The 26,423-nt window shown below is 34.5% G+C and overlaps 4 protein-coding genes across 5 annotated transcripts; all 4 read left to right on the forward strand.

Moving 5' to 3' along the window:
• Positions 1 to 1,286: 1,286 nt before the first annotated feature.
• On the forward strand, positions 1,287 to 9,353 carry LOC108227477 (cationic amino acid transporter 2, vacuolar). The gene is made up of 14 exons (XM_017402629.2): positions 1,287 to 1,757; positions 2,289 to 2,490; positions 3,289 to 3,373; positions 4,031 to 4,171; positions 4,276 to 4,394; positions 4,478 to 4,574; positions 4,672 to 4,844; positions 4,981 to 5,047; positions 5,967 to 6,125; positions 6,234 to 6,501; positions 7,561 to 7,669; positions 7,981 to 8,093; positions 8,358 to 8,433; positions 8,805 to 9,353. Exons 1-14 carry the CDS (start codon positions 1,580 to 1,582, stop codon positions 8,959 to 8,961), a joined length of 1,944 nt encoding a protein of 647 aa, XP_017258118.1. The 5' UTR covers positions 1,287 to 1,579; the 3' UTR covers positions 8,962 to 9,353.
• Positions 9,354 to 10,543: 1,190 nt separating this feature from the next.
• LOC108224242 (protein PHOTOSYSTEM I ASSEMBLY 2, chloroplastic) lies at positions 10,544 to 12,625 on the forward strand. The gene is made up of 3 exons (XM_017398759.2): positions 10,544 to 10,856; positions 11,457 to 11,718; positions 12,260 to 12,625. The coding sequence occupies exons 1-3, from the start codon at positions 10,689 to 10,691 to the stop codon at positions 12,322 to 12,324; spliced, it is 495 nt and encodes a 164-aa protein (XP_017254248.1). The 5' UTR covers positions 10,544 to 10,688; the 3' UTR covers positions 12,325 to 12,625.
• A 1,149-nt stretch (positions 12,626 to 13,774) lies between these two features.
• LOC108224241 (beta-glucuronosyltransferase GlcAT14A) lies at positions 13,775 to 16,804 on the forward strand. Its single transcript, XM_017398757.2, has 4 exons — positions 13,775 to 14,412; positions 14,542 to 14,617; positions 14,724 to 14,839; positions 16,144 to 16,804. The coding sequence occupies exons 1-4, from the start codon at positions 13,917 to 13,919 to the stop codon at positions 16,656 to 16,658; spliced, it is 1,203 nt and encodes a 400-aa protein (XP_017254246.1). The 5' UTR covers positions 13,775 to 13,916; the 3' UTR covers positions 16,659 to 16,804.
• A 450-nt stretch (positions 16,805 to 17,254) lies between these two features.
• LOC108225050 (uncharacterized) lies at positions 17,255 to 25,244 on the forward strand. 2 transcript variants are annotated; one of them, XM_017399853.2, is made up of 9 exons: positions 17,255 to 17,384; positions 17,613 to 17,681; positions 17,811 to 17,892; positions 19,078 to 19,150; positions 19,272 to 19,381; positions 21,231 to 21,311; positions 22,178 to 22,267; positions 23,764 to 23,817; positions 24,955 to 25,244. In XM_017399853.2, exons 1-9 carry the CDS (start codon positions 17,380 to 17,382, stop codon positions 25,003 to 25,005), a joined length of 615 nt encoding a protein of 204 aa, XP_017255342.1. In that variant the 5' UTR covers positions 17,255 to 17,379; the 3' UTR covers positions 25,006 to 25,244. The 2 variants fall into 2 exon arrangements, with proteins under 2 accessions (XP_017255342.1, XP_017255344.1); XM_017399855.2 differs by lacking the exon at positions 23,764 to 23,817.
• The last annotated feature ends 1,179 nt before the right edge of the window (positions 25,245 to 26,423 follow it).

Genomic DNA, 26,423 nt, shown 5'->3' on the forward strand with positions numbered 1-26,423 from the left:
GACTGCGAAGTGGTGGTGGAGTATAAACGAGAGATGCAATTATTTCTGAAAAGGAAGCGACAAAAATTGTATGGCAAGTGAGATGACAGACACAGGCACAAGCACACCCATCAATAATTCTGCAAAAATACTGTGTGTCTTGTACCCACCAATTATTGGAGGATCGAATCCCCAGTCCTGTTGCAATTATCACTCCGTTTCATCTTTATTTAAATGCTTATAAGTTATAACCCAAGCTACCTCTTTATAATTTACATAAGACTCTAATTTTACGTATATAAAAAAAAGTTTATTATTTCTTTTCTCCAATATGCGTTTTTTACGTGTAATCTTGAAGGTTCATGTAAAACCTGTTCAATATACGCCGACAAAAATTATTTTAGTACTATATGAAATTCTCAATAATGATACTCCCTCCGTCTCTAAATACTTTTCCTGTTTGTACTTTTCACGTTTGCCAACACACATTTTTAATCGTTAATATCTTTCATTTCGTAGTAGCATTAAAAATAAAAACTTCACTGTATTAAAGTACTCGTGAATACGAATCTAACAAGATCACTCATGACTATATTTAGTTTTATAGATTAGATGTAAATTAGTAATTTGTCTCATGTTATGAACAGTACCGACATCCCAAATAGGAAAAGAATAAAGAGACGGAGGGAGTAAGAAGTTCAGAAGTTGTTTCTGATTCTTTTTCAAAAGAGAAAGTCATTTTCCTGAAAATTCACTGTTTTATTTTCTTTTTAATTTTTCAGAAAATCAGATTAAAAAAACACATGGAAATCTGTTTTTCTAAAAGTCAAATAAATGATCAAAATAGATTTTTTATAGAGTTCAAATAAATGAAAGAAAAGTAAAAAAAAATAATTCCACATTTTCTAATAAATTAAAAAAACCTTTGTCTGAGCTCTTCTTATCTACAAATTTGGTTATTTTTTCAACCCTCGCTAATGTCAAAAAGAGGCAGACACGTCAAGAATTATAATAAAAAAGACTTTTCTTTACTATACTCTATATTATTACTCCCTCCGTTTCAAATTAGATGTTCACTTTAAAAAAATCACATAGTTTAAGAAAAGTGATTGTTCACAAACTAATTGCATTAAATGATCAAAATATGTGGAATAAGATTGATCTAGGAAATATAAATAAGAGATATGTGGAGTAAAATTGACTTTGGAAATATGATTTTGCATTGAAAATCGAAGTGGACAAGTAATTTGAAACAAAAAACTTTTTTAAAAATGGACATGTAAATTGAAACGGAGGGATTATCATATATCTACACACAAAATCTAAACATCTGTATATCTATATATAATTGTTCTCTCAATCTGCCTGCTTTCTTCAAGGCCATAAAAAGATTCAATCTTGAAGAATCTTTCTTATCTTACAGGCCTTGGATTCTGCGGGCAGCTCACCAAGCTTGTTTCTTCATTGCCCATCACCTATATTTGTGAATAGAATCAAATAAATTATATACATGCTTTTGATTTTCTGAGTTTTTGTTGATTTCTTTCTTGGGGGTAATTTATAAAGCTGAAATCTTGAGTGACCCAGTTGTCGAATTCTCATGGGGTTTCTCTCAAATCCTCAAAGACGTAGCAAAAATGGAGGAGGAGAAAAGGGTTTATTTGGGTTTCAAAGTTTGATCAGAAGAAAACAGGTTGACTCTATTCATTCCAAGTCTTCTTCTAATGGTGATCATCAATTAGCTAAGGAGTTATCTATTGCTCACCTTATTGCCATTGGTATTTCTTTATATTCCTTCTTTGACTTTTTCTTTCGTTTTTTTTTGGGTTGTTTTGTGTTGTTTAATTGTTGTTGCCATATGATTTTTCTCTATTGGATTGCTCACAATCTTATTTGTTAAGGATATATGTGATCTAGTTAAGCAATTATGCTAGCACCTAAGATTTTAGGAGATGTATTGGAGCTAGGCGACACTAACTTAATATGGTTTCAGAGCTTCCGATAATATAGATCAATTATAATTTGGACAAAATGGACTCATAGGATCTTAGTGATCCACATTGTTTGATCCAATAAAATAATTTTCTGAGGGAGGGAGTTTTAAAGATATAGTATAAACCACTTAAGTCCCACTATGAAACCTTAACCTTAAGGAGAGCCTGTAAATTAATATGTTCCTCCCTTTGTTTTTGTTAATGACTTGGATACAGGTCTCAAGATTTGCTAATCCATTTTGTTTACTTGTTTATTCCTCTAGTTTGTTTTTTTGTGGATGTACTTACTTCTGTTGCTTGCTTTAAAAATTATAGGTGTTGGTTCGACTATTGGAGCCGGTGTTTATATTTTAGTTGGAACAGTTGCTAGAGAGCATGCCGGGCCAGCTCTAGCTCTATCCTTCTTGATTGCTGGAATAGCAGCTGCTCTTTCTGCTTTCTGCTATGCAGAGCTTGCAAGTCGATGTCCATCTGCTGGCAGTGCCTATCATTATTCTTATATATGCGTGGGAGAAGGGTAAAGTTACAAACCTTTCAGACAAGTTGTGAATATGGTCTCTCCAGCGATATTTTTTTAGTTTTAATTAGGTGTTCACTTATCCTGGTTAGGATGCTAGCTTCTAAAAACTAATCTTTAATAACATATTACAAGATGAACAATCAGCTAGGCCTTTGTGATTGTCTTTACATCGCATAATTCAGTTGCAGTTGTTTCTAAAATTAAGAGGATGCTGCCAGTGTCATTTAACGTGTGATTCTCCACTTATAGCATGACTATAGTCGCATATAGGATTAGGCTACAATGTCGTAGTTACGATATAAGTAGATAATACCATGATATTTCACATTAATAATCATTTATCTTTGCTCCATTTTCTTTTTTCGTGGATCCATCCTTTTCAAACTCATAAATTTTCACATTCGAGAAGATAGAGTGATTTAATAATTGTTTCAAATATTGCATTACACTATACATGAATATTGTAATATAAACAGATCAGTCATTTCAATGGATTATATAACATCTTACCTATATGAATCAAACTGGATCTATTATTATCTTCGAGTTATTTCTTAAATACATTGCTTAAAAATTCATATGTTATATCATGTATGAAGCCGTCATTTCCCTACAAAACCTGTGTCTGGAGCTACCACTTAGATAAGGTTTTGGGCGTTGAGCTCTACCCTGAAGTATACAATTTGGCAAAAATGAGGGGAGCCTCTTTTAGGTTTTTAAATATGCTCCAATTTCTGCATGTAACATACTGAATGCTAGATCACTAATAAAATTAACCCATCTTATCACCTTCAGTCTTGCTTGGATAATTGGGTGGGCTCTCATATTGGAATATACAATTGGTGGTTCTGCAGTTGCTCGTGGAATCTCCCCAAATCTGGTGAAGTGTTCTCTCATGTAGCATGTGTTTGGTTTGTTTCTTCCGTCTGTTATTATGAATTTATAATTAATGTAACTTAAGTAATAAGTAGCTTAATTTTGCTCATCTTTGTTTTTAGTGTTGGTCATGCCGGTGGTTCCTCATAGTTTTTCCTATAACCGTATTTATACTTGTGCATGATTTGCTACAAAGTTGTGTTGGATGTGGATCTAATGTTGCAACCATAAGCATTTTATCAACAAAAAACAGAAAAATATTTTGTTCATAATTTTCCATTTAAGCTGCTTGGTTAGCGGATACATGAATAATGCTTGCAGAGCAATTAGAATTTGCTAATTCTGTTCAGATGACAGGCATGTAATTTTTTAAATATTTTTGTTCAAATTTAACTTTTAAGAAGTAGAATCTTGTTTTGAGTTTGTGTCCACAGGATTCCAATATAAACCCTATGTGACGGTATCTCGTGCTTCTGGCATGCACTAGTCTAGGCGCTTTGAGTTATTTCTTTAATATCAGAGCTTTACCTCTTCATGTGGGTCTTTGTTTTATCCCATGTGACCTGAGCTTTAGTAATCCTTTTCCACTTTGTGTATATATGAATACATGGTTTAACCTCCCTGCTTTATATTGATTGTTCATCTTCTTTCTTTGGTTTAGGCCTTGCTTTTCGGGAATGCAGACAGCTTGCCAGCTTTTCTATCCCGCCACCATATTCCTGGGCTTGATGTAGTGGTGGACCCATGTGCAGCAATTCTAGTTTTTGTTGTCACTGCACTTTTGTGTGTGGGAATCAAAGAGGTGAAGCATATTCTTGTTGTCTCTTTGCAATATTTGAATGTGACCCTTTTGTTCTGTCGAACTGTGTGATACTTACTTATTGATGATTGAACTTGGTATGGCAGAGTACATTAGTACAATCTGTTGTCACAGTAGCAAATATATGTGCCATGATCTTTGTCATTATAGCTGGTGGATATCTGGGTTTCAAGACTGATTGGCCTGGTTATGAACTTCCTGTTGGGTAAGGGTAATCATGTCGTCCGAAATCTCCCTTAAGGGTATTACATATTATCATGTCGTTTATTTTCTATAGTTAATTTGTAGGTATTTTCCCTTTGGAGTAGATGGAATGCTTGCTGGGGCTTCAACTGTTTTCTTTGCTTACATTGGGTTTGATTCAGTTGCCAGTACAGCTGAAGAGGTATGTAAAGTGCATTGTCTGATTGTGTGTACAAAATCTATATAATGTCATGTCGAAGAGCTTAAATGGTGAAAATATCATTTTACAATATCTGCAGGTGAAGAATCCTCAAAGAGATTTACCTCTAGGTATCGGGGCTGCATTATCTATCTGCTGCACATTATATATGTTGGTCTCTGCTGTCATTGTCGGTCTCGTTCCCTACTATGCCATGGATCCTGATACCCCCATCTCCTCGGCCTTTTCTAGTCATGGACTTCAGTGGGCATCGTAAGTAAATATCTGGTACTTGCAATATATGAAATCAATGGTAGCTAGTTATTCTTGTCAAGTTTTCAAGTAATCAATATGATTCCTAATCTTTCGCCTCTTCTTTCATTAAAATATCTATCTGCTTACATTGCAGATATATTATAACTTTGGGAGCTTGTACTGCTCTCTGCTCGACATTGATGGGTTCACTTCTTCCTCAGGTAACTTACAGAGTTGGTAGATTTACTGGTTTTATGTCTATCAGTCATGTCCTACCTATTTTTTCTTTGGGAATCTGTGTTGTACCAACTGTGTAGGGTAAATTCGGTTACAAGTATTAGGACTTTTACATGGTTAATTAATTTAATAATGTGTCAACGGAATTTGAACTTAATAAAAAAGGCTTTCCGTGCATATGGGATTCTTAATATGTTGATTGTTCCTTGCGGAAGTACTCGTTTTGGACAGGCTTCTTTATTACAATATTCATTCTTGTAACTTGTACAATGAATATATATTGAAGAATAACTTCATTATCTGAATAAAGAGACATATCTTATTACTATTGCCGTGGATTTTTGAGATGATCGGAAAATTGATCTTACTCAACATTGTCGAGCAACGACCTGTAGGGGAAGAGATATGGTTCAGCACTTGCAATATAAAGCGGGTGTCCACTGTTTTCCGTTCTGCTTTTTCCATCTCAAATCCAGGGTCATTGTATGCATACATCCACTAATTTAGTAATTTGTGTTTTCTTTGGTTGATATGTGGTAACAGTACTCCAATAATTTCATATTTTGTTAAAATCTACAAAAGTGGCAGTGAACCTGGTGGGATTTATTCAATTTGTAACGCATTATGAGGGTGTATATAACTTGTTTGCTCGAGACCTCTTCTTACACTAAACACATCGCTATTATGTACTTTTGCTTGTCAAGCTGAAAATCTGTTTCTATTTCTATTAGGCTGATTTTTAATTGTCCAGTATAAGGAATTTCCTGACCATTTTACCATGGATTAGTATTGGATCAAACTTTAGAGTATTAAAATTATCTTTTTCCTGATACTTTTTAAATATGTATATATTTTCTGCTTGCACCTAATAGCTTTAACAATGCTTTATTTTGTGTTTCCCAGCCACGAATTCTGATGGCAATGGCTAGAGATGGATTATTGCCATCGTTCTTTTCAGAGGTTAACAAACGCACACAAGTGCCTGTCAAGAGTACTATATTAACTGGTGTAATAGCTGCAACCTTGTCATTCTTCATGGATGTTGAGCAGTTGGCAGGAATGGTATGCTTATCATCTGCCTGAAGTAGTATACAGTCCACATAGTACTAGCGAAAGATCAGTAAGTTTCTCTATCTGCTACAGTTGACACGTGTGCTTTAAACTGTGCAGGTCAGTGTTGGTACACTTCTTGCTTTCACAATGGTAGCTGTTTCAGTATTGATCCTTCGATATGTCCCACCGAATGAAGTTCCACTTCCATCATCACTTCAGGAAGCTATTGACTTAGTTTCATTGCGATATGATAGTATTCCGCAGGAAATTGATGCGGGGATCACTAAAGATCAGGTCAGAATACTTGGTGAAGATAGTCCGCTTATACATGGAACAGTGGCGGCACCAGCTGACCATCCTCTTATAGAAAAAGTAATGTCTCAAGGTAATCATGGTTTTCTTTTACTTTGTATTAAGTAGGCTTGATAGTAATTAGCCTAACCAAACAGACCCAGTTTATCCTGCTCATTGAGGTGGGTCTGGGGATGGCAAGATGTTTGCGATCCTACTCGGTAAGAGGCATGATAGTAAATGGATGTATTAAATCTATGGCTGTGGGAAGGAATTAGTTAGTGTGTGTTGTTCTGATACTCTATTACATTTAGCATTTTGGAAGCACCTGGGCAGTAGCAACCCCCATTCCTAAAATATATTCCTTGCTCAAGCAGAAGTTCTGTGATAGCATTCAGTAGTCACATCTGTTATGACTTATGTGTATCCCGATCTCGCATAGCTAGTAAGTTCTGGTGGATCTTCTGAAAACTATCTTGATGAAACTTTGAAAGTAATAGGTGATGTAATAGATAGGATACCTAATTCTGATCAAGTTCATTGGGTTTCAAAACAGGTTGCAGTAGTTATTGATTTGGTCTATGCTCTCTTTTAGACTTGACAGGATATGTAGATATTGCTTTTATTTCTTCTTGGTTTACTTATAAGCAATGAAAGAAGTGGAGTTTGATTGTTTTGTTTTAGGCCTTTGATGGAGCTTGACTAGCAGAATACAGGATTACTAATTTAATGGAGTAGAAAGGTGGATAAAATACAGAAGAAGAAATCAGATCAGTTATCCGATAGGATCATGTTGATAATATAACCAGGTAGAATTATGTTGATAAAGTAAAGAATAGAAAATAACACAAGAACACCAAACAGCCAAGTAACTGTAACCAACATAAATTTAGACTGTAGACTAGTTCCAAGCAACTAGGTTACTAAGAAATTAAATCATAAACTAGATTATTTTTTTCTCATCCTTAAATTAATCTGATTTTACACTTTTTTTCACTGATATATTCTAAAAGGTAATGACTACCTGATAGCTTATTCTCGAATTCTAATGAACTAATCAGACAGTAGATGGGTTTTGTTATTGAAATTAGGGGTTCTACTAATGTTGCAGGACTTGAGAAGGTATTCACCTATTTTCGTTACTTATTTGCAGTCATTATAAGTGAAAAGAATAGGAGGAAAATTGCAGGATGGACAATATTGCTTACATGTGTTGGAGCACTTGTCCTTACATCCGCTGCTTCGAGTGTACAATTACCCAGGTAGGTTTTGTCCATTCTTTTAGTCCATTGGGTCGGGGTTCTTCAAATATTTATTTGCATGAGAGAATATGCTGCTTTGAGTGTACGCTTACCCAGGTAGGTTCTGTCCACTGTTTTAATCAATTGGGTCGGTTTTTCTAAATGCTTGTGTGCATGAGAGGGGGGGAGGGGGAGGGGGAGCGGAGGATTTATTACCAGCTTACAGGGTTTGAATCTGTTATTTTATGTCCCGTGTTACTCATTTGAGACACTTTCATTTACATGATAAGGATTCTGACTTACCTAACATTGGCTTGTTGATCTGCGTGCAGTTATCTGCGACTGACTCTATGTGGCATCGGTGGCATCCTTCTCTTAAGTGGGCTGGCAGTGCTGAGCATTATCAGCCAAGATGAAGGGAGACATACTTTTGGTCACACAGGAGGTATAATTTATGTTAGATATTATCAAGTAAAGAGTTAGCTCAGATCCTCGTATCTGTTGTCCGCTTACCAGTTCAATTTTATCATTTCATCTTTGTATGTTAAACACCTTGAATTATATAATTCAGCATCTATTAGAATATTACGCAAAAGTTATTCTTTAGTCTTACAATCACTAGGCATAATTATTAGTGGAATATTATAACTTTATAGCCATTTTAAAATTTGTTAAGAATGTGTAATTATAATAATATCTCTTATTGCAGGGTTTATATGTCCGTTTGTTCCTCTTCTGCCTATTGCGTGCATTCTTATTAATGTCTATTTGCTGATCAATCTTGGGTGAGTCCTTTATCTAAAAAAACTTCATATTTAAAATATTACTGTTCTTGTAAGTTGAATTACAACATCGTTATATGCAATCTTGGTGGGGTTGAGCTTTACTTGTAAACAACAAAGACTGGGTTGGAATTGAGTTTTTAAGGTTCTGCCGTGTGCACAAGGCTCCCTCATCGGCAGAGTTTGGGGATTTTAAGCAGCCTTAGCCTTATTATCAGTTAATAAGTTATGTATATGACTATGGTTGCGGCCGTGCAGAGAATTAAACAATTACAAATTCTTCCTTGATCCATTGCCCAGGAATTACAAGCACTTCATTAATGTTTCTTTTCATCCTATTCATGACCCTGACTTTGTAATTGTTTTAAACCCAGTGCTGCTACTTGGATCCGTGTATCAGTATGGCTTGCTATTGGAGTATTAGTTTACGCTTTCTATGGTCGCACCCACAGCTCATTGCAGCATGCCGTTTATGTTCCTGCAGTACATGTCGATGAAATTTATCGTAGTTCTGCCGGCACCTCGGTTTAGTGAATGCAACTTCCTGCCTTATACGAGAGGTCCAGGTTATCCGGGGCGTATCATAAAAATTGTTGTACACTCCACATCTCAGTAATTCCTTTTATCTTCACCTGTAATCTGTAATATATTAGTTAAAATCTATTGTCTGCAACATGGTTCTGCTCTGGCAGAGAACAGAAGAAGAATGTATAGAGGAAATGGATGAAAACAAAGCAAGGTGTTCACTTAATTGTGCCCCTTCTGCACCAAAACCACTTCACATGGGGCAGTAATGTAAGCAAGCTTGTACAGAATAGTGATGTTCATATTGAATACAATAGCATTTGTTGGTGGCTATCAGCTCTTCCGTCTGTACGTACACTCTAATATTTTAAATGACAAATCTCTGAAATTTTGTTTTATGTCTTTGCTAAATTCAGTTCCTGTTTTGAACCTTCCGGCTCTTAATCTCTTATTGCCAAAAAAAAAAAAAAAAAAACAGTTTCAAATAAACTTTATATACCCTGGCATGGTAAAGACTCAATAAGAGATGAGTTGTGAAAAATTAGTTACAAATCCGTTTTACCAAACAGATGTTTATTAGAGTAATTAATTAAAACTTGTAAGTGTTCAGCTCTCCTACCAGCTTAATACTCAGGCTAGCAACTTCATTGTTCAGCAGGAACTGAAGCAAGTGGTTTATGTTTTTACACATTGTTGTTTCACATATGGGGTTTAGTGTTGGTTAGAGCATCATTCTTAAGTTACAACGATGTGCATACATTATTCAGTCTGGTATCACTGAGCTGTGCACTGTTGTATTAGGAATTCCTATGAGAGGTAACATCTAATTCTTGTTTACAAGTTTGAAGTTTTTTTTTCCTTTTTTTAAATCCAATATCTGGATCAGCTTTCACGCACCTCGACTAATCCGGAAAACTACTAGCACACTTGTACCCGCTAAGTCACAGTCCACTTATTTTTGTGCTTCCCAATGAAATTCAAACTTATGACCTTGAGGTGATAAGTCTCTAAAGTCACGGTCCCAATCAACCGGGCCCAAAAGAAAAAGGGTTTGAAGTTTTGTAAAGGAACTAAATAGTTGGTTGATAATTGCAAAAATGTCATATGTGCGACTTGCGTTTCTTCTTCTGCTGCTGGAGCCTGGATTCATCAATTTGAGAAATTATATATCATATTTTTAATTCTGCATGATGCTGCATGATAGCTGCATGAGAGAAAAAAAAGATGCTGCATGATAGCTTTTAATTCTTTTTTTTTTCAATTTTTAACGGGTATTATGATAAGTGACCAAAATGAAAGTTTTTTGAGTTTGATGACCCGATTGCAAGTTTGAAGTCAGTTGAGTGACCAAAATGCCACTTCAGCTGACTGTACATGCCACGGTGGATTTATTTAAATCCAGTCACGACGCTTAGTCAGCTTTCCGTTAAATATTTAACGGAGTGTAACGGCCAGTGACCTGAATGAAAATTTTTAAGAGTATGATGATGTGACTGACAGCTTTTTGAGTTGGATTACCCAATTGCAAGTTTCCGGTCAGTTGAGTGACCAAAACGCCATTTAACCCTAACAAAAAATAAAAGGGGAGAAGGGCGTTAAAAACAATGAGGCAGGGAGGTTGCAACAAGAAGTGCACACAGCATCATCATTGGTATAATCGAAGTCACCAATTTGGATTCACAAATTTACTCCCTTGCATCTCTAGCTCCTCATCATCTTAATTCATTTGCACCATGAATTCTTCAACTAGCTTCAAGATTTCATCATCATTTTCTTTGCCCCCTTCTCATCTTCACAACCATTCAAGCTTTAGTTTCAGGACTATAATACACCACCACAAACAACCCCTTTTCATCACTGCTTCTTCTTCTTCTTCCACCAATGGCTCCATTTCACCTCAGGTACATATATGTGTGTGTTTGTGTCTCTGCTATAATATCTTATGCATAAAATTGGTTGATATTTATAAAGTTCGGAACTTTACTGGCCTAAATGCCAAGAATTTTATAGATTTAATGTAAATTGCATTGCTTTCACCATATTTCAACAACATTATGTGTTGTTTCCAAAAATAAAGAGAATAACGCAGGGTTTAAAGCTTCTATGCTTACATCTTAACGACATATTGGGTATATTCGGTTTAGTTTGCGGTTTTAGTGAATTTAGATGATTGTTTCTAAAATAACAAGATGATGGGCAATTGGGTTGTCGCTTCATCATATTGGACATTTATTTGAATTGTTTATCGAGCACAGAATCATAAGGTTTAGTATAATTTTGTAACTAGATTTAAAAAAAAACAGTTATGCATCTTAATTCTAGTTTAACACTGTAATGAATCTGAAACGGAAATGCTCACTCCTATCTGATCGTCTTGATGTAGGCAAGTTTGGTCCTAAACTAGCATTCATCACCCAACATATAATGCTAGTAAATTTTCAATGTTTGTTGTGTTTATCTTGCTTTACATATGGTTATTTGCCCTTGTGTGTGCATTGCAGGCCGATTCACATGCAGTAGAGGATTCACATAGACGCAGAAGCGGTTTGGAGTCTTTGTTCTGTTATGATAAAGCCATACCCGAGGAGATTATTGAGAAGCCAACTGGTTTATCCTTAGCCGAGAAGAACATTGGAGATAAGATGCGGTGTTCTGACTGCCAAGCTAAAGGTGCTGTCCTTTGTGCCACTTGTTCTGGTTCAGGTTTATATCTGGACTCTATATTGGAGAGTCAAGGAATCATGGTAAAAGTTCGCTGCCTAGGTATTCCCTTTCTCTTTCCTATCACATTCGAAACTGCACCAACTATAATCTCCCGTAGATTCCTCTTCCACACTTAATTTCTTAATTTCTTATCTGATAACCTGTTTTTTTTTAAGTTTCTGAAGTGCTCTTGAAAGGTAAAACAATTATTTTAGTATCCATATACTGGAATAAGTTGTAAGAATGGAAGTTGACCACTTCCTTTGGTCTGGCTTGGAGAGGTAGGAATGAGTAAAGAATGTTTTTATCCGTCTATGTTTACTCAATAATTTTACATTTTGCTTGCCTAAGGCCACACATATAATTTAAAATTGAAATGCGCATTAATAATATTCTTATGCAAGAATAAGTTGAGCAACATTACAAAGGGTATGTGTTTAGTAAGCTCTCTAGAGGGAACAAGCTTACATTTCTCATTCATAATCTCTTATCACTCCTTGTTTTTATATACATAAATGCATTACTTTCTTTCGAGTAATGTCTTTACTTATAATATTTGTGAAAGAAATTTACGATACGAAGTGCTTACACTCACTTGCAGGTTGTGGCGGAAGCGGTAACATAATGTGTTCAGATTGTGGTGGTAGAGGTCACATTGGAGTTTAGTTGTAAGGTTTGAGTTACTCCTGCATCGGTGTATTTTATTCTTGTATTTTGTATCATCAATACATAGTGAAAATGTTAATTTAAGCCCCCCCACTAGATGGTGGTAATCATCATCTAGTGAAGATTTTGAACAAAAAGTGTTCACAAGAATATGTGCACTTCATATGCCTTGATACCCTTTACCCAGATGTTAAGAAGTGTGATCGAGTTTTGGTTTGTAGTAATTATATCGCTTTCTCATTTTTTTTGTTGTTGAAGACTTCAAGTAAATTGCTCAAATTGCGACCGGATGACTTCATTTTACCTGTTCGCAATATATGGTACCAGACAGATGGCTGGTAGAATAGGATGACTTCATTTTACTTGTTTGCAATATATGGTACCAGACAGATGGCTGGTAGAATAGTGGGACATGGTACGCCCTACCCGTTTATAGCTAATTTTATTCTAATCCATGTTTCTGGTACCAGGAAGATTGTTGATAGTAGAGAATGGTACATGTTCATGTCTGTACCTTTATTATGTTTAGGTGGTGGACGGCAATATTGTGATGGTTTTAGTATTAGTAGATACACAGGTTCCTTTTCTCATATGGTTGATACTTGATACTACTACATATATACATTTATTTGTTTGAGTACTCTTATCTATTAAATAGACAGTAGTTTGGTACATTATATGATTTCAGCCAACCCTCAACTGTTTCTTCAGAGTTGTATTACTAAATTCTTTTGTATCATAAGGACTCAACTCACCAGAGTCAATAGAACTATATCTATAGCTGACTTGATGCATTTTATTTCCAGTTCATGTGGTTTAAGGTAAATTTGTTTCCAGTGACTATGCTGGTGGTTAAGAAAATATAACTTAAATTGTCATCCACCCTTTTACACTTGGTTTGCAAGACTCTCACATGAGTAGCCTCACCTTGTGAATATCAAGTTGAGACTAACAACCGCTGCAGCCGCACTACTGTGATTTGTGGACAGTTTTTATTCAGACTGTATAGTTAAAATGGATGACTGTGTCACCGTGTGCCTGTTCTTGTTACAATTTATTGCCTCTACACAGATTTTAAAGGGGGAAAAAGTTTTTTTTTCTAAATAAAATACAAAGCTTCATGAAATGGCATTCTTCAGTATTTTGTACCTATGGGTAAATTTTTTTCTGCCTAAAATTGGCAAATTGGTACAGTATTATTAATTATTACCAAGTGAATATTTGTCTCCATATCAAACTCCACATATTGATATTCAAATCAAATTCAATTTGTGGGTCTATTTTCAAGTAAACAATGATAAAATGATCTCCATCCAACTATCTCAAAGTTCAATCACAAGAAAGTTAAAAAAAGAAAAGAAGTTTGAAATTTGTTAATCAAGTAGTTAAGTGACAAAGATGTGGCTGGATGTAAGAAACTCAACAAGCTTCTAGCACCAAACTTATATAGGGACACATGGGGGACCTTCTCTTCCAAGAAAAGCACCCAAAGATTTAATCTTTACTCTACCTTCCATTAATTTTCTATCTTACTGATCACCCCTTCTCCTTCAATCCACACCTCTCTTCTTCCATGTCCAAATCTTCAAGCTATGGGAGTTAAACTTTACATTATCTCCTTCTTGATAACTTCACTCATATTCTTCCTTCTTTATATACCAACCCAACTCACAGCATTCAACAATACCACAAGATTCAAGCCACCCAAATCTTTTCTCATTCCAAAGTCTAGCAACTCATCTTATCCTGTCACATTTGCTTACTTGATATCTGCATCAAAAGGTGACACCTTGAAGCTCAAAAGAACCCTTCTTGCTTTGTATCATCCTGGTAACTTTTATTTGATTCATTTGGACTCTGAGGCCAGTGAAGCTGAGCAACTGGAGATTGTAGATTTTGTTTCTGAGCATCCTGTTTTTGACCAAGTGGGTAATGTTTGGATTGTTGGGAAGCCAAATTTAGTGACTTACAGAGGCCCCACAATGCTGGCTACTACTCTTCATGCAATGTCTATGCTTCTGAGATCTGCAGATTGGGATTGGTTCATTAATCTCAGTGCTTCTGATTATCCATTGGTTACTCAAGATGGTATGGTGAGTACTTGTTTCTATGGCATTTTTTGTATATAGCATTCTATATGTATTATCTTGCCTCGAGTTTTTTTTAATGTTTTTCATTTTTGTGAGTTGACTTCATTGAAATTTTCAATGACTGCAGATCTAATCCATGCCTTCTCTGATTTGCCAAAAGATCTTAACTTTATACAGCACAGCAGTCGTCTGGGCTGGAAGATGTAAGCAATGTAGATATACGTTAATTCTTTAAAACAAGTAAATGAATGAGTAATTAATTTGTGACATTAATTTTAATCAACTGAGGCTTGATTTTTGATTTTGCAGGAATAAGAGAGGAAAACCAATTATAATAGATCCAGGTCTGCATAGTTCTAACAAATCAGATATCTGGTGGGTAATTAAGCAAAGAAGTCTTCCAACAGCTTTCAAACTCTATACAGGTTTATCTTCTTCTTGGTCTCTTTTGGTGATTTGATCATGTTAATTTGCCAATGTGTCTTTCTAGAAGTATGTAGCATCTGTAGACCATTAACTTTGATGATAAAGAGAAACAAAACCAGTAAAGTAAAATATTGGTACCTTGTTAAAAAGTTGATTGTGATGCTAATTTACTAGGATATATGCTGTAAATGTGTTTGTCAAATGTAATTATCACTAGGGTTAACTTTTTCTTTATCTGTATCTTAATAAAGAAAAGTGAATGTATCATTTCTGTAAGTGCTCTGTACTCTAGTCTGCCTGACCATGTGGGAGCCAAAATGAATTTTAGCATTTTCCTTGAAAGAATAAATTCAAGGAATAATTATGGTTGAGTAAAACTTCTGCAAGCAATACAGATGCTGCTTGGTGACAAGATTAATTAAAGTCAACTCATGATGAACTATGATAAAGTTAATCATCTAGATCTACAATGTTTATCCTATCCACAGTTTCAAAAACATTGTTTGAGGACAGAAGACAGCACAAAGTTCTATGTTTTCGCGTAAACTAAGGCATGTAATATGTAGTTGCTAAATTATTATTTTAGGCTAGCCTGTGCTTAAGAATCCCCTGTAAATTTTCAAGTTTCTCTTTTTCCTTGGTAATCTGATCCACTGTCAAAATACAGCGATGAGTATATTTTTTACTATATGATAATAGTGTAAACTCATGTTCTTCTATCTCATATCATTTTGCATACATTATCTTCCGGTAATTGAACTACAGGAATTGATAGAAAGAAAAAAGGAAGAAAACAAATCATCTGAGACATGAGAGTCAGGAAGTTAGTGGCACATACAATTAGAGTAACATGTAGGTAGGGCTATGCGATTGTGATGGGAAGCTGAAAGTTTCCAAAGTAGATGCCATGTACATTGTTTAGTGCTACTATATTGCACACTAGATGCCGACTTTTTCAAGGTAATTGTAGCAGTTCTGCTATCTTGCAAGTTATAACGCGATGCTACGAATTAATAACGTTCAAAGAGCACTCAGTATTTTGTAGAACATCACCAAGCAGAAACATAAATCTACGTAGGCTGTCTGTCTAAAACTCTCCCCAACAATTAGTTTGATCAGTACTGGTAGAATCTTGGAAGTGTGCTGAGAAGATATGTTCTTTCCAATATAAAGTTTTTTTTTTTTTTGCTGAGTACCGATATGAAGATTTTCTTGATTACTGCCTCGGATATATTCATGTTCACAATGCGTGATAAGAGGATTCATCTTCTATCACAAATTCTAATTGCACCGTAAAATGCAGGTTCAGCTTGGACAATTTTATCAAGGTCGTTTGCAGAGTACTGCATAGTCGGCTGGGATAACCTGCCAAGAACCCTCCTGCTGTACTACACAAACTTTGTCTCCTCTCCTGAAGGTTACTTTCAAACTCTCATATGCAACTCACAGGACTACAAGAACACAACAATTAACCACGACCTCCACTACATTTCATGGGATACACCTCCCAAGCAACACCCTAGGTCTCTCGGAGTCAAAGATTACAGAAGAATGGTCTTAAGTAACCGACCATTTGCTAGGAAGTTCAAGCAACGTAACCGTGTTCTTGACAAGATTGATAGTGATCTTCTCAAAAGACACCGCGGAAAATTCACTTATGGAGGATGGTGCGAAAGAGATGACACCAACCATGTGTGTGAAGGCCTGCAGAGTGAGAAATTTGGTATTCTACGGCCCGGAACAGGCGGCAGGAGATTAAAAACACTGCTTAAAAAATTGGTATCAGCTGATAATATTAGGAAGAGGCAATGCAAATGATGATCTATATTCTATCGTTTGTCTTTGTAAAAGAACAATAAGTACAGTAACGGGTAAACCTGCAAGAAATAGTCAGCAGTAACTACACTATTCACTGAGATAATGAGTTCAGTAATACCAATACCATTTTTTTGTGTTCTTGACAATTTCTCGTTATTTGTTGATCTTGAGCGTTGTATGGGAATATCCCAGGTTGTTGGAGAATATCCCAGCGATAAAAAAGCGTACACATGTTAAAATTTTAATATAATCGACCCAAAAACTATGTATTACTTAACTCCTCCACAGCCATCGGGTGCCCATACTTTATTCTATTCTTCACACTCTAATCTTATTTTATCTACCCAAATAATGTGTTTTTTTGATATATTTGTGTATGTATATACCGAGTTATTTAATACTCCTCTCCTTTTAATTTATTTATAATTTTTATATATATTTTAAGATTTTTATAAAATATATTTTTATAATTTATTTTATTTTTAAAAAAATTAGAGATTATATTTTTGTTTAAAATTAAAAATTATAAAATTATATTTTGCAGGGCAGATCAGAATAATTGTTCCGTCCAAAGTTTGAAAACCAACATGTTTCAATATAAAAATAAATTTCATAATCATGATTCTCTAAAGCCCCCAAGTCCCAAACCCCAGTTCTCAAACTTCCATATTAGTCTCGGAGCACTTTTGTTCGACAACCCCCCTTCCCCTCTCGACTCCAAATGGGGTAATTTTACACACTTTGCTTTTCCGTTGTCTGGTTTATTTTATTTATTTATTTATTTTTACCATAATTGCTTCATTACAACTAAATATTGCAAACCCTTTGCACGGATTGTTGTGCTTATATGTATCTCACTGGGGTTTTGATATAATCTTGATCAGAGTGATGTTTGTCACGAATTTGGGTTTCTTGATATTGAGTAGTTGAGTCACTTTATGTTATTTGATTCAGGTCGAATGGCGTCTGGTGCAGTAATTGTGCGATATCTCTCAGACCCCACGTAACTGATGATGCCAAATTGTAAGCCCTCTTTTAGTTTCACACTAATGTTTTGTGTTTTGATGCTGTGCATTGTCTTGTTGTATTTGTGATTCGAGTTTTTTTTTTGTAAGGCATTAATGATGGCACAGCTAATTCTTGATTTGTCAGATGTTGCTCTTTCTGTGGGAAGGTTGTTGGTGAGTGCAACTGGTCGGAGGAAGTAATATCTTTCGATAATGCAGATCAACAGGTTTGCTCATTGTCGATATTTTTTTTAAATCTGTGTGAATTGATTGGCATACTTTAGTTTACAAATATTTACTTTTTTGTGTTTGTGAGAACCATCTAGTATCATTGATCAAACACTTGTCATTTGTCAACCACATGCAATTACCTTAAATTATGAATTTATTTAAAAAAACTCTTTCCTCCCATTGAGTTTGGTGAATTGCAAGGTCCATTGTTGTTCTGACCGACCACGGAATTTAGAAATATGCACAAATATTTCCTTCCATTGTAATATGGAACTCGTACACTGATACTATTTGTCGAATTCAGAGCTGAATCTTATGTTATATCAATTTTTAATGAAGTCCAATAAGAACGAAGTAGTCTTAGACCCATTGATTTTATTATTAATAAGATTTTACTTGGTAGCTAAGTTTAGGTATTTACTCATATATTATAAGATGTCATATGTCATTATTACATGACTTTAATTGAGTAATGAATTGAGATTGTTCTCTCTCTTGATATGGGTGGCGATCCACGCAAATTCTTCTCTTTTGCGGTTGAGAAAGTCCTAGGGGTAGTGATTCTTCTGCTGTTGGATCACCTTAGGGTGTAGGCTTTCTGTGGTTAGTCCACAATTATCTATCCTTTTTCTTTTTTTTTAGTACTTGTTTTGCATCAGTCTTAATGTAGCAAGATACTTAGACCTAGAGACAGTCTGATCAGGGATGACCTATAAACATATATTTGTATTGTGTGCACAGAAAGAACGGAAACATAATTGATTGATGAGGGAGTTTTTTCTTTGCCATGCTAATAAAATCTGTCTATATATACAAGGCCTTTTATTGTGGTCTAGGTTTAAACCTGAAAGAAAAGTTTTTTTTCCTTAATAACTTTTTCATGAAATCGATTTATTACTGTTGAACCAGTAAAAGATAATATTAATTCGCTTTTTTAATCTACTTCAAGTGCAAGTGCATTGGTATATCTTGAAAGACTTTAGACAATGTGCCTGCTTTCATACCTGAAGTGATTTCATGTTTTTTCCCAAGATTTGGTTCAAGGCGAGGAACAAAAAGTTAGCTATTCAATAATGCTAAATTTTCTTATGATTTGATTAGAGATGGTGTGGGATATGAGGTATGAGGAACATAATTATTTATCTTTTTTGATTTCGTTTGTCATGTTTTAAATTTAATAGTGCAAGAGAAAATTGGGAATACCCGGAACCGACAGAGATGACAACATGCATTTGAGAGAGGACGACAAGAATGGTAATCTGAATTATTTTTATTTTAGGCACTTAATATACTTTTTATGTGGTTCTATTGTATATCTGCACTGTTATGGTTGCCACTTGAGATGTTTTAAAAGAATAATAAAATAAAATTACAGGAGATACAACCAAGCATATGGCCAGCGATTACAGTGATTATGATGACTCGCACGGGTCTAATATAATGAGTGGTGAATCAGACACTTTTTCTGATATTGATGATCTTGAGGTATGTACCGAAGTCTTTAAATTACTCCCTCCGTCCCTTTTTATCTGTCCATTTTGGAGAAAAAAACACATACCAAGGAATAATTGATTGTATAAACTTTTTCATTAAATGCCTCTAATTAATATTTTGAAAATGGTGGAATACCCCTACTTTATGTCTTGAAAACATGAATTCAACCAAGTTTTTAATAAGTCAAGCCTTGAAAATTGAAATTATGAAGATATATTTGAAAAACTATCATTAAATTAGTTTTGAAAGTATAAATGGACAGATCATAGTTACATGGGACGGGATTCGATTCGAAACGGGGTACGAAAACGGATACGCGGAAGGCTATATGTAATGAACCCGGTACGAGGGAACGCTCGGGTACGAGGGAACGTTGGGGTACGAAACATATATTTATAATAATTTTATACCCCTGTGATTCAAGCAAGTATAAATACATTTTTAAATTTAATTAATTTTCGATAATGTTCTTTATGTTGTAAAGACAAGCAAATTATAAAGTAGGAAATATATGTTTCACAATTTAAAATGGTAGATACTTTTCAGTTTTTTCTTATAAAAAAATATAAATATTCATATACAGATTTAACTTTATTGAATTAAGAAAATAAAAAAAATAAAAGTAAATAGAATACTGAAAGTAAACGATTAATCTACTCATTAATTATAGTCAAAGCAACAGTCATGTACAAACACCACTGTATACGTTTACATAATTATTATATTTACAGCTGTCTTTATCTTTTTGCGTGCACATCATCTTCTTCTCCTTTCCTTCTCTCTCTCTGCAATCTCTCTTTCTTCTCTTCATCTTCTTTGCTTCACTGTACCTTTCCTCTTCTCGCGCTTCTTTGTTGAAAAAACGAGGTTGACGGATTTAATATGGGTCGCCGGACACACGAACCGGAGCGCGATCCCACACCGAACCGGTCGAAAACGACCCGTGTTCCGGGTCGAACGAACTGATTCGGGATACGCGGCAGCGTACCCGTTTCCGTGTAACTATGGGACAGATAAATAGGGACAAATTTTTACTTCCAAAGTGGACAGATAAATAGGGACGGAGGGAGTAGTATTCTCTGTATTCTCTGGTTGATTATCATTCATGGTAGGTCTAGGGCGGGGTAGAAGAATTTGGAAGTTTGTAAGAACCATACAAAGAATGGAACACTGGTCAAGATGGGTAAAGAGTAATTATTTTTCATTTTTATCATTATAATTCATAATTAGTTAAATAAATTAGAAATAGAGGTGACAAATTTACTTTATAGTAAATTAATTAAAATTCTAAATCGACATGTAACTATCTTGTATTAAGGCCTTTGTATGTGAATATGCCCCATGCATCTCCAATATGCACATTTGATCGGAAAAAGGCCACAAGCATTATATCAGTGACTTTTGATATAAACATTTGATTTTGGGTCCTTCACTAAAAATTATTTGGGACATGTCACTTTATGATTTATTTGATTATTATAAAAAAATGAACAACATAATAGTATAATACTTATGCTTTAACTAGAGTCTGAAATATATGTTAGAAACATCAAAGCATAACTTAAGTGATTTAGTATTATGTATAAAGAACTTAAATAATAAATAAAAAGTCAAGTAATATTAAGATAACAACCAAAGAAAATCCGTGAATCAACAGGGATGGCTAGTATTATGAAAATATATCTAGCGGGGTATGAATAATTAAGTAACATAAGGAGATTAATGCACTTTCGATGATTACAGAAATATTTTACTAACCAATTTCACTGGGACTATCTGCAGTAAAGAGAAGTAACCTCTACTTATTAATATATTGAATTGTTGCTTGGAACCTGTCCAGATTGATAGCTACATTCACAGTAAAAAGGAGCAGCACTACAAAAAGATCATCTGGGAAGAACTGAATAGAGAATATATTGAGGTACAATCTGCTTAACTTGGTTCGATATTTACTAAATGCGAATGTTAGCATAACCTAACTCTAGTTTTTGGCCTGAAATTTGCTGCAAGAATGTCCAACATGTTACACCAAGAGCAAGTGTCACTAGGAACTAGCATATTCAGTAAAGGTTTTGCAAGTCACTTTAATTTTGGGTTATTGCACAAGAATCTGGCCAATGTTAAGTCCTCGGGCGGAGTATCTATGCATCTTTATAGCGAGATTTTGCATTATTGTTTTTCCTATCAGTAGTGAGTTTAGAGCATCTCCAATGGTGTTGGCTAAAAATGGTTGGCTAAACTGGACATGTAAGACATTGTGTAAAATTTGCTGAACTTGTAAGACATTGCATGATAGTACCGACTATATTTTAAAAATAGTATGTTATTATTATTTCAAGTTGTTATAAATAGAATATATTGTTTTAATATGGTAACAAATGATGTGAAATCTTGCTATAGCTCTCTAGAGGTTGGCGAAATATAGCTAACATTAGTAGGTTGGCTATATATTTAGACAAGGGTAATGTCTAATGTGTGGTTGGAGTGAACAAAATTTTACATAATATCTATAATTTTTGTTTATGGTATGAACTATTGAATTTTAGCTAAGGGTTTTGGAGGGTTGGAGATGCTCCTAGTTCCGTTCTTAGAGATACTGTAACATACTAACATCCAACATCGGTTAGATAATGCTACTTGCATGTCATCTTTTTAACAAAGCTTTCTGAAGTTAGAGTTTTTATGTGAGCATAAGTTAGAAAAATAAAAATCTAGATTAATTTAGTTTGGTTAGCTAAATCAACTTGTCATTTTTAGTCCTTCCTATCTTTGAATCTCCATCTGCAGGGGAGACGACAAAAACGAGCAGAAGTGGTTAGAAATCCAGTAATCCCTCGAATTGTTATAGAAGCTACGCGCCAAATGCTAGCGAAAAAGGTTTGTATTTGATGCATGCTTGTAAAGTAGTACCTTTAAATTTTTCTCGAGAAGATATGATCTTCTGAGTAATTATTGTGTGAATGGAAAACACATACATAGTGTTAGAAAACAGCTAAATAGTAGTATTGTCTAACGGTATTAGCAAGGGTAATAGAGTCTTTATTCTGAAGTCAGTTGCAGAGTTCATGGTCTATAAATACTTGTTGATTCATGTACTTTCAGATTATGCTTTATGATTTGAAAATGGAATCTTTCCACCAACTCTTTTTCTCTCTGTTCTGTTATTCTCCTCTCTCTATAGGGTTTCTATCGCCCTCTTCTATTTCTGATCTCTCTCATTTGTACTTGATTTCTCTCTTAATCTCTCTGAATCTGCCTCTATCTTCTCTATTCAACCTGTTTCATTGCATAACTAATAGAAAATACCAAAAATAGCTGTTAAACCAGTCAGGAACTTGCTCATTCTTGACATGTAGAGCATCTCGAAGATCTATTAGTCAACTCTCGAAACATAATATAAAAAATTAACTTCTAGTCATTTAATGTGAATTCATCTCCAACAATCTTATTTATGTCCCTTCTTTATTTAGTTTTTTTATTAATAAAATCCCTTTGAATATATAATGTACAGAAGAAAGTGGAGAGAGAAAGAATGTACATTTTGTCATTTTTTAATAAATTATGCTCCCTCTGTCCCAACTAATTTTTTTAAACTTTTCTTTTTAGAATGTCCAACTCAATTCTTTACATTTCAAAACTTTCTAAAAGGAGTAAACTTCTATAATATAAAAATTAACTCACACCCTACTTTGCTCCATCTTTATAAATCTATCAATTAAATATTTGATTGATCTTCTTATTTTACCCACTTTTCCTCCTCTTTCTCACCACTTTATACAATTTTCGTAACTTCCGTGCCCAACCCAAATGTAGACAAATAGGCGGAAAGGAGGGAGTAAGATATAACTTAGCGACTGAAAGAGCCACCAAGAATCTCATGGAGCACTATTTAAATATTCCCTCTCCAAAATCTAACTTGTGACCCTTAATAAAGATTTTTTATGCAATGCTAGTAATGTAGAGATGTCCAACTAATAAAATAACATTTATACTCATTTTCGAAAATTGAAATAATTAACAAACACATAAATAATTAAATATATTTAACGTTTGGAATAATTCTTTAGAGCAATTTTTGAAATCAAAGTTTTACATATTATGGTCAACTTTAGAAGTTCAAATTCAATTGTTGTATGTTAACTTGTTATGGAAATGCTTCAAGGGTTAAGTGAATATTACACCTCTCCCATTTGTTGGTCTTGTTGTAAGCGGGAAGTCTTTTTTAAACTACTCATATTTTGTAAACCTTGTTACACTATTATCTGAACATGATTCAAGGATGCGTATCTTTACATGTTACATATGTTAGATCATTTTCCTTAAATATTTAATGTCAACTAATGTTTTTTTTTCCGGTCTACACATGTCTGCAGACACTTGAATCGAAAATTAATCATGTCGTATTGGACAAGCTTTTCAATGAATCAGTATGTTGATCATCCCTTTATCTGTTTAAACTTTAATCTATAAGTTTAAATCTAAAGAGAATTAAGATGTGCAACTTGAGATTGAAGATGTGTTAGAGAAGATGAACATTTGATAGCATACTGATGCGGAGCAAGGAGTTACAAGATTAAATAATAGGTTGTTTTTTTTGAAATCAGATTAAAGCATCAGGCCTGAAGAATCTATTTGTAAATAGCATTATGGGCTTTGGACCCTGTAAGTAGAAATTGTAGCATATCTATCTATCTATCTATACTAGACTAAATTATTTTCTAATGGGGGAGATTATTTTTCAGAAATCGATTACCTGTCTTAAGAAATTATTCCTCTTGCAGAATTTTTTTTCCCTTTAACACAAACAATTACTCTAATGCTGTGTTTGGTTGGGGAAAATGGAATAGAATGGAATAAAATGGCTTAAAATAAATGAAAATAGGTAGGAGGGAAGTTTTGTAAAATAATTGAGTGAGTGCAAAATGATTGTGGTGAAATTTGAGAAGAAATTGAGTATAGGAAGGGATGGAGCATTCTTTCTCAAATTAAGGATGTGATCTCTATTATCTAATATAGTGGAAAAGGAATGGAATCGGGTAATGAATGAAATTTATAAACAATTGCCCATTGCATAGTTCGAATTTCATTCCATTCCTTCCAAATTCATTTATCCCAGACAAACACAACATAAAATCTGTTCCTGAAATGCAAACAAATACAGAATAACCATTTTTCTGGAAATTTCTTGAGGCCAAAAAAATGCTGGAAATTCAGGAAAATATTTTCCTTGAAATATTTCCTGGCAGGCAATAAAGGGATAGCCGATATATCCTGCAAGGCCATACAACTATGGCTGGAAGCTTACAAATCTCCTTGGTAGGATTTGACATAGTGTTCTTGCAGAAGTGCAAAATGTGATTTGCAGAAGTAGTTGCAATTTGATTACTCTTTGAATTCTCTTTTAAGTACACTTTAGGATGGAAGTACAGTACATGCGATTCACTTTTCACCTCCATTTTCTTCAGAAAATGATATTTAAAATTGTGTAAAGATTTTTTTAGTATGTCACTCTCTCACTTATGTATCCTTTGCTCGGCATGGTTTCATTGGTCCTTTCTGCCCAGGATGCCAAGACAAGCCGTTTTGGTGAAGGAGCTGCAAAGGCAAACCCATAGATTGACGGGAGGACTAAAGTGGGTTTAAAAGCTAAATATGAAGAAAGAACAGAGAAATTGCTGAAGGATATGCTGGAGCAAAGGTGAAGTGGCTATGTTTTGGCTGTTGTATAGCAGGTCCTGATTAATGTATGTAATTTTAGTTTTGCTGATTCTCGATTAGTGTATGTTAAATAATTAAAATGCAAAATTATTAAAAAAATAAAATATTATTAAAATGCAAAATTAGTCCCCCATAACTCATAAGGTACTGGAGTAGTAACTATATTGTTCATAGGTAAATTTCTCTCTTTAGTCATACTTTTTTTGATAATTAAACAAACTTGCACACACATCTTATCTTTGACAAGATTCTAAACCCTCATCCTGTAAAGAGAATCAAGAGAGCCAGGTACCATTAGACCAATAGGTCATTGGTTATCTTTAGTCATACTGAGTGTTTGGTTGGTTTGGTTCTGTCGGTTTTACGGGGTTTTGGAAAACCATGCTTACCCCTGGTAATACTTGATGTTTTATTACTCATGAATTATGAAATCCCAAATCCAAATGGAAAAAGGATAACGAGAATTTTTTGGGGACTGGTTTCTGGGTTGCTGATAACGATCAAAAGATATTTTCGTTGATGTGGGGCTTTTAACCACAGAGATATAGCCGACTTCTATACGTGTTTCATGCTAATTTCAGTAATTTAGTTTGGTCTGGTCGCTTCTATCCTCCATGTTGCCAAAGAAAAATATTAAGTATAATGTTATTCTATCTTGTTCATTGACATATTACCATTTTAACTGCGGTCTTCTCATGAAAACTGCATTGGAGGAGGATATCGTTATTTTTGCCTTTTGTTAAACTTCATGCTAGAAACTGTCATCACTTTTGTGTTAGTAGAAAGTCTCCCTCCTAAAAATTGAATCATTTCAGTCGAGGATACGTGTGTGATGTGTGAGAATGTGCGCTGGGGCTTGTAGGGATCTAAATTTTTCTTCTGGATTTAAAGATGAATTGTGTAGCTTGACAATTGAGCTAGTTTCATAACCTGTAGTTGCTATGCCCTTGCAAGTTTAGTAAAATTTTCTCCTGAGCTTTACCTAGTAATTACTATCTTTAGCTTATGGGTGGAATTATGTACTTATGTTAAATGATTGGCTCGTGTTGTGATTAAGCTTCTAAGTGCTGACTTGTATCTTTGAAATAATAAAACCTGCATAACAATGATGGAAATGAATGGAAATAATAAGAGCTGCAAAAGAAAGCAGTTGACAAATGTAGGAGCACAATAATAGCAGACCAAAAGCTGGCCTCCCTCCACTAAAATTGAAGAGATCTTTAGTTGCCCCACAAATATCTACATTAGTGCGTTGCATTTGCACATTGCACTATTAAATATGACCACTATAGGGGGTACCTTATCGACCTTGTAC

Source organism: Daucus carota, chromosome 6 (assembly GCF_001625215.2).
Source record: "Daucus carota subsp. sativus chromosome 6, DH1 v3.0, whole genome shotgun sequence".
Taxonomy (NCBI): domain Eukaryota; kingdom Viridiplantae; phylum Streptophyta; class Magnoliopsida; order Apiales; family Apiaceae; genus Daucus; species Daucus carota.

Bases quoted from the DNA above. Each gene is read 5' to 3' on its own strand.
- LOC108227477 (XM_017402629.2), top strand. From the start codon at position 1,580: ATGGGGTTTCTCTCAAATCCTCAAAGACGTAGCAAAAATGGAGGAGGA. The intron at 2,491-3,288 runs GTAAAGTTACAA...TATCACCTTCAG, and splicing joins TATATATGCGTGGGAGAAGG to TCTTGCTTGGATAATTGGGT. The intron at 4,845-4,980 runs GTAAGTAAATAT...CTTACATTGCAG, and splicing joins CATGGACTTCAGTGGGCATC to ATATATTATAACTTTGGGAG.
- LOC108224242 (XM_017398759.2), top strand. From the start codon at position 10,689: ATGAATTCTTCAACTAGCTTCAAGATTTCATCATCATTTTCTTTGCCC. The intron at 10,857-11,456 runs GTACATATATGT...TGTGCATTGCAG, and splicing joins ATGGCTCCATTTCACCTCAG to GCCGATTCACATGCAGTAGA. The intron at 11,719-12,259 runs GTATTCCCTTTC...ACTCACTTGCAG, and splicing joins GGTAAAAGTTCGCTGCCTAG to GTTGTGGCGGAAGCGGTAAC.
- LOC108224241 (XM_017398757.2), top strand. From the start codon at position 13,917: ATGGGAGTTAAACTTTACATTATCTCCTTCTTGATAACTTCACTCATA. The intron at 14,413-14,541 runs GTATGGTGAGTA...CAATGACTGCAG, and splicing joins TCCATTGGTTACTCAAGATG to ATCTAATCCATGCCTTCTCT. The intron at 14,840-16,143 runs GTTTATCTTCTT...CGTAAAATGCAG, and splicing joins AGCTTTCAAACTCTATACAG to GTTCAGCTTGGACAATTTTA.
- LOC108225050 (XM_017399853.2), top strand. The intron at 19,151-19,271 runs GTAATCTGAATT...ATAAAATTACAG, and splicing joins GAGAGAGGACGACAAGAATG to GAGATACAACCAAGCATATG. The intron at 22,268-23,763 runs GTTTGTATTTGA...ACATGTCTGCAG, and splicing joins GCCAAATGCTAGCGAAAAAG to ACACTTGAATCGAAAATTAA.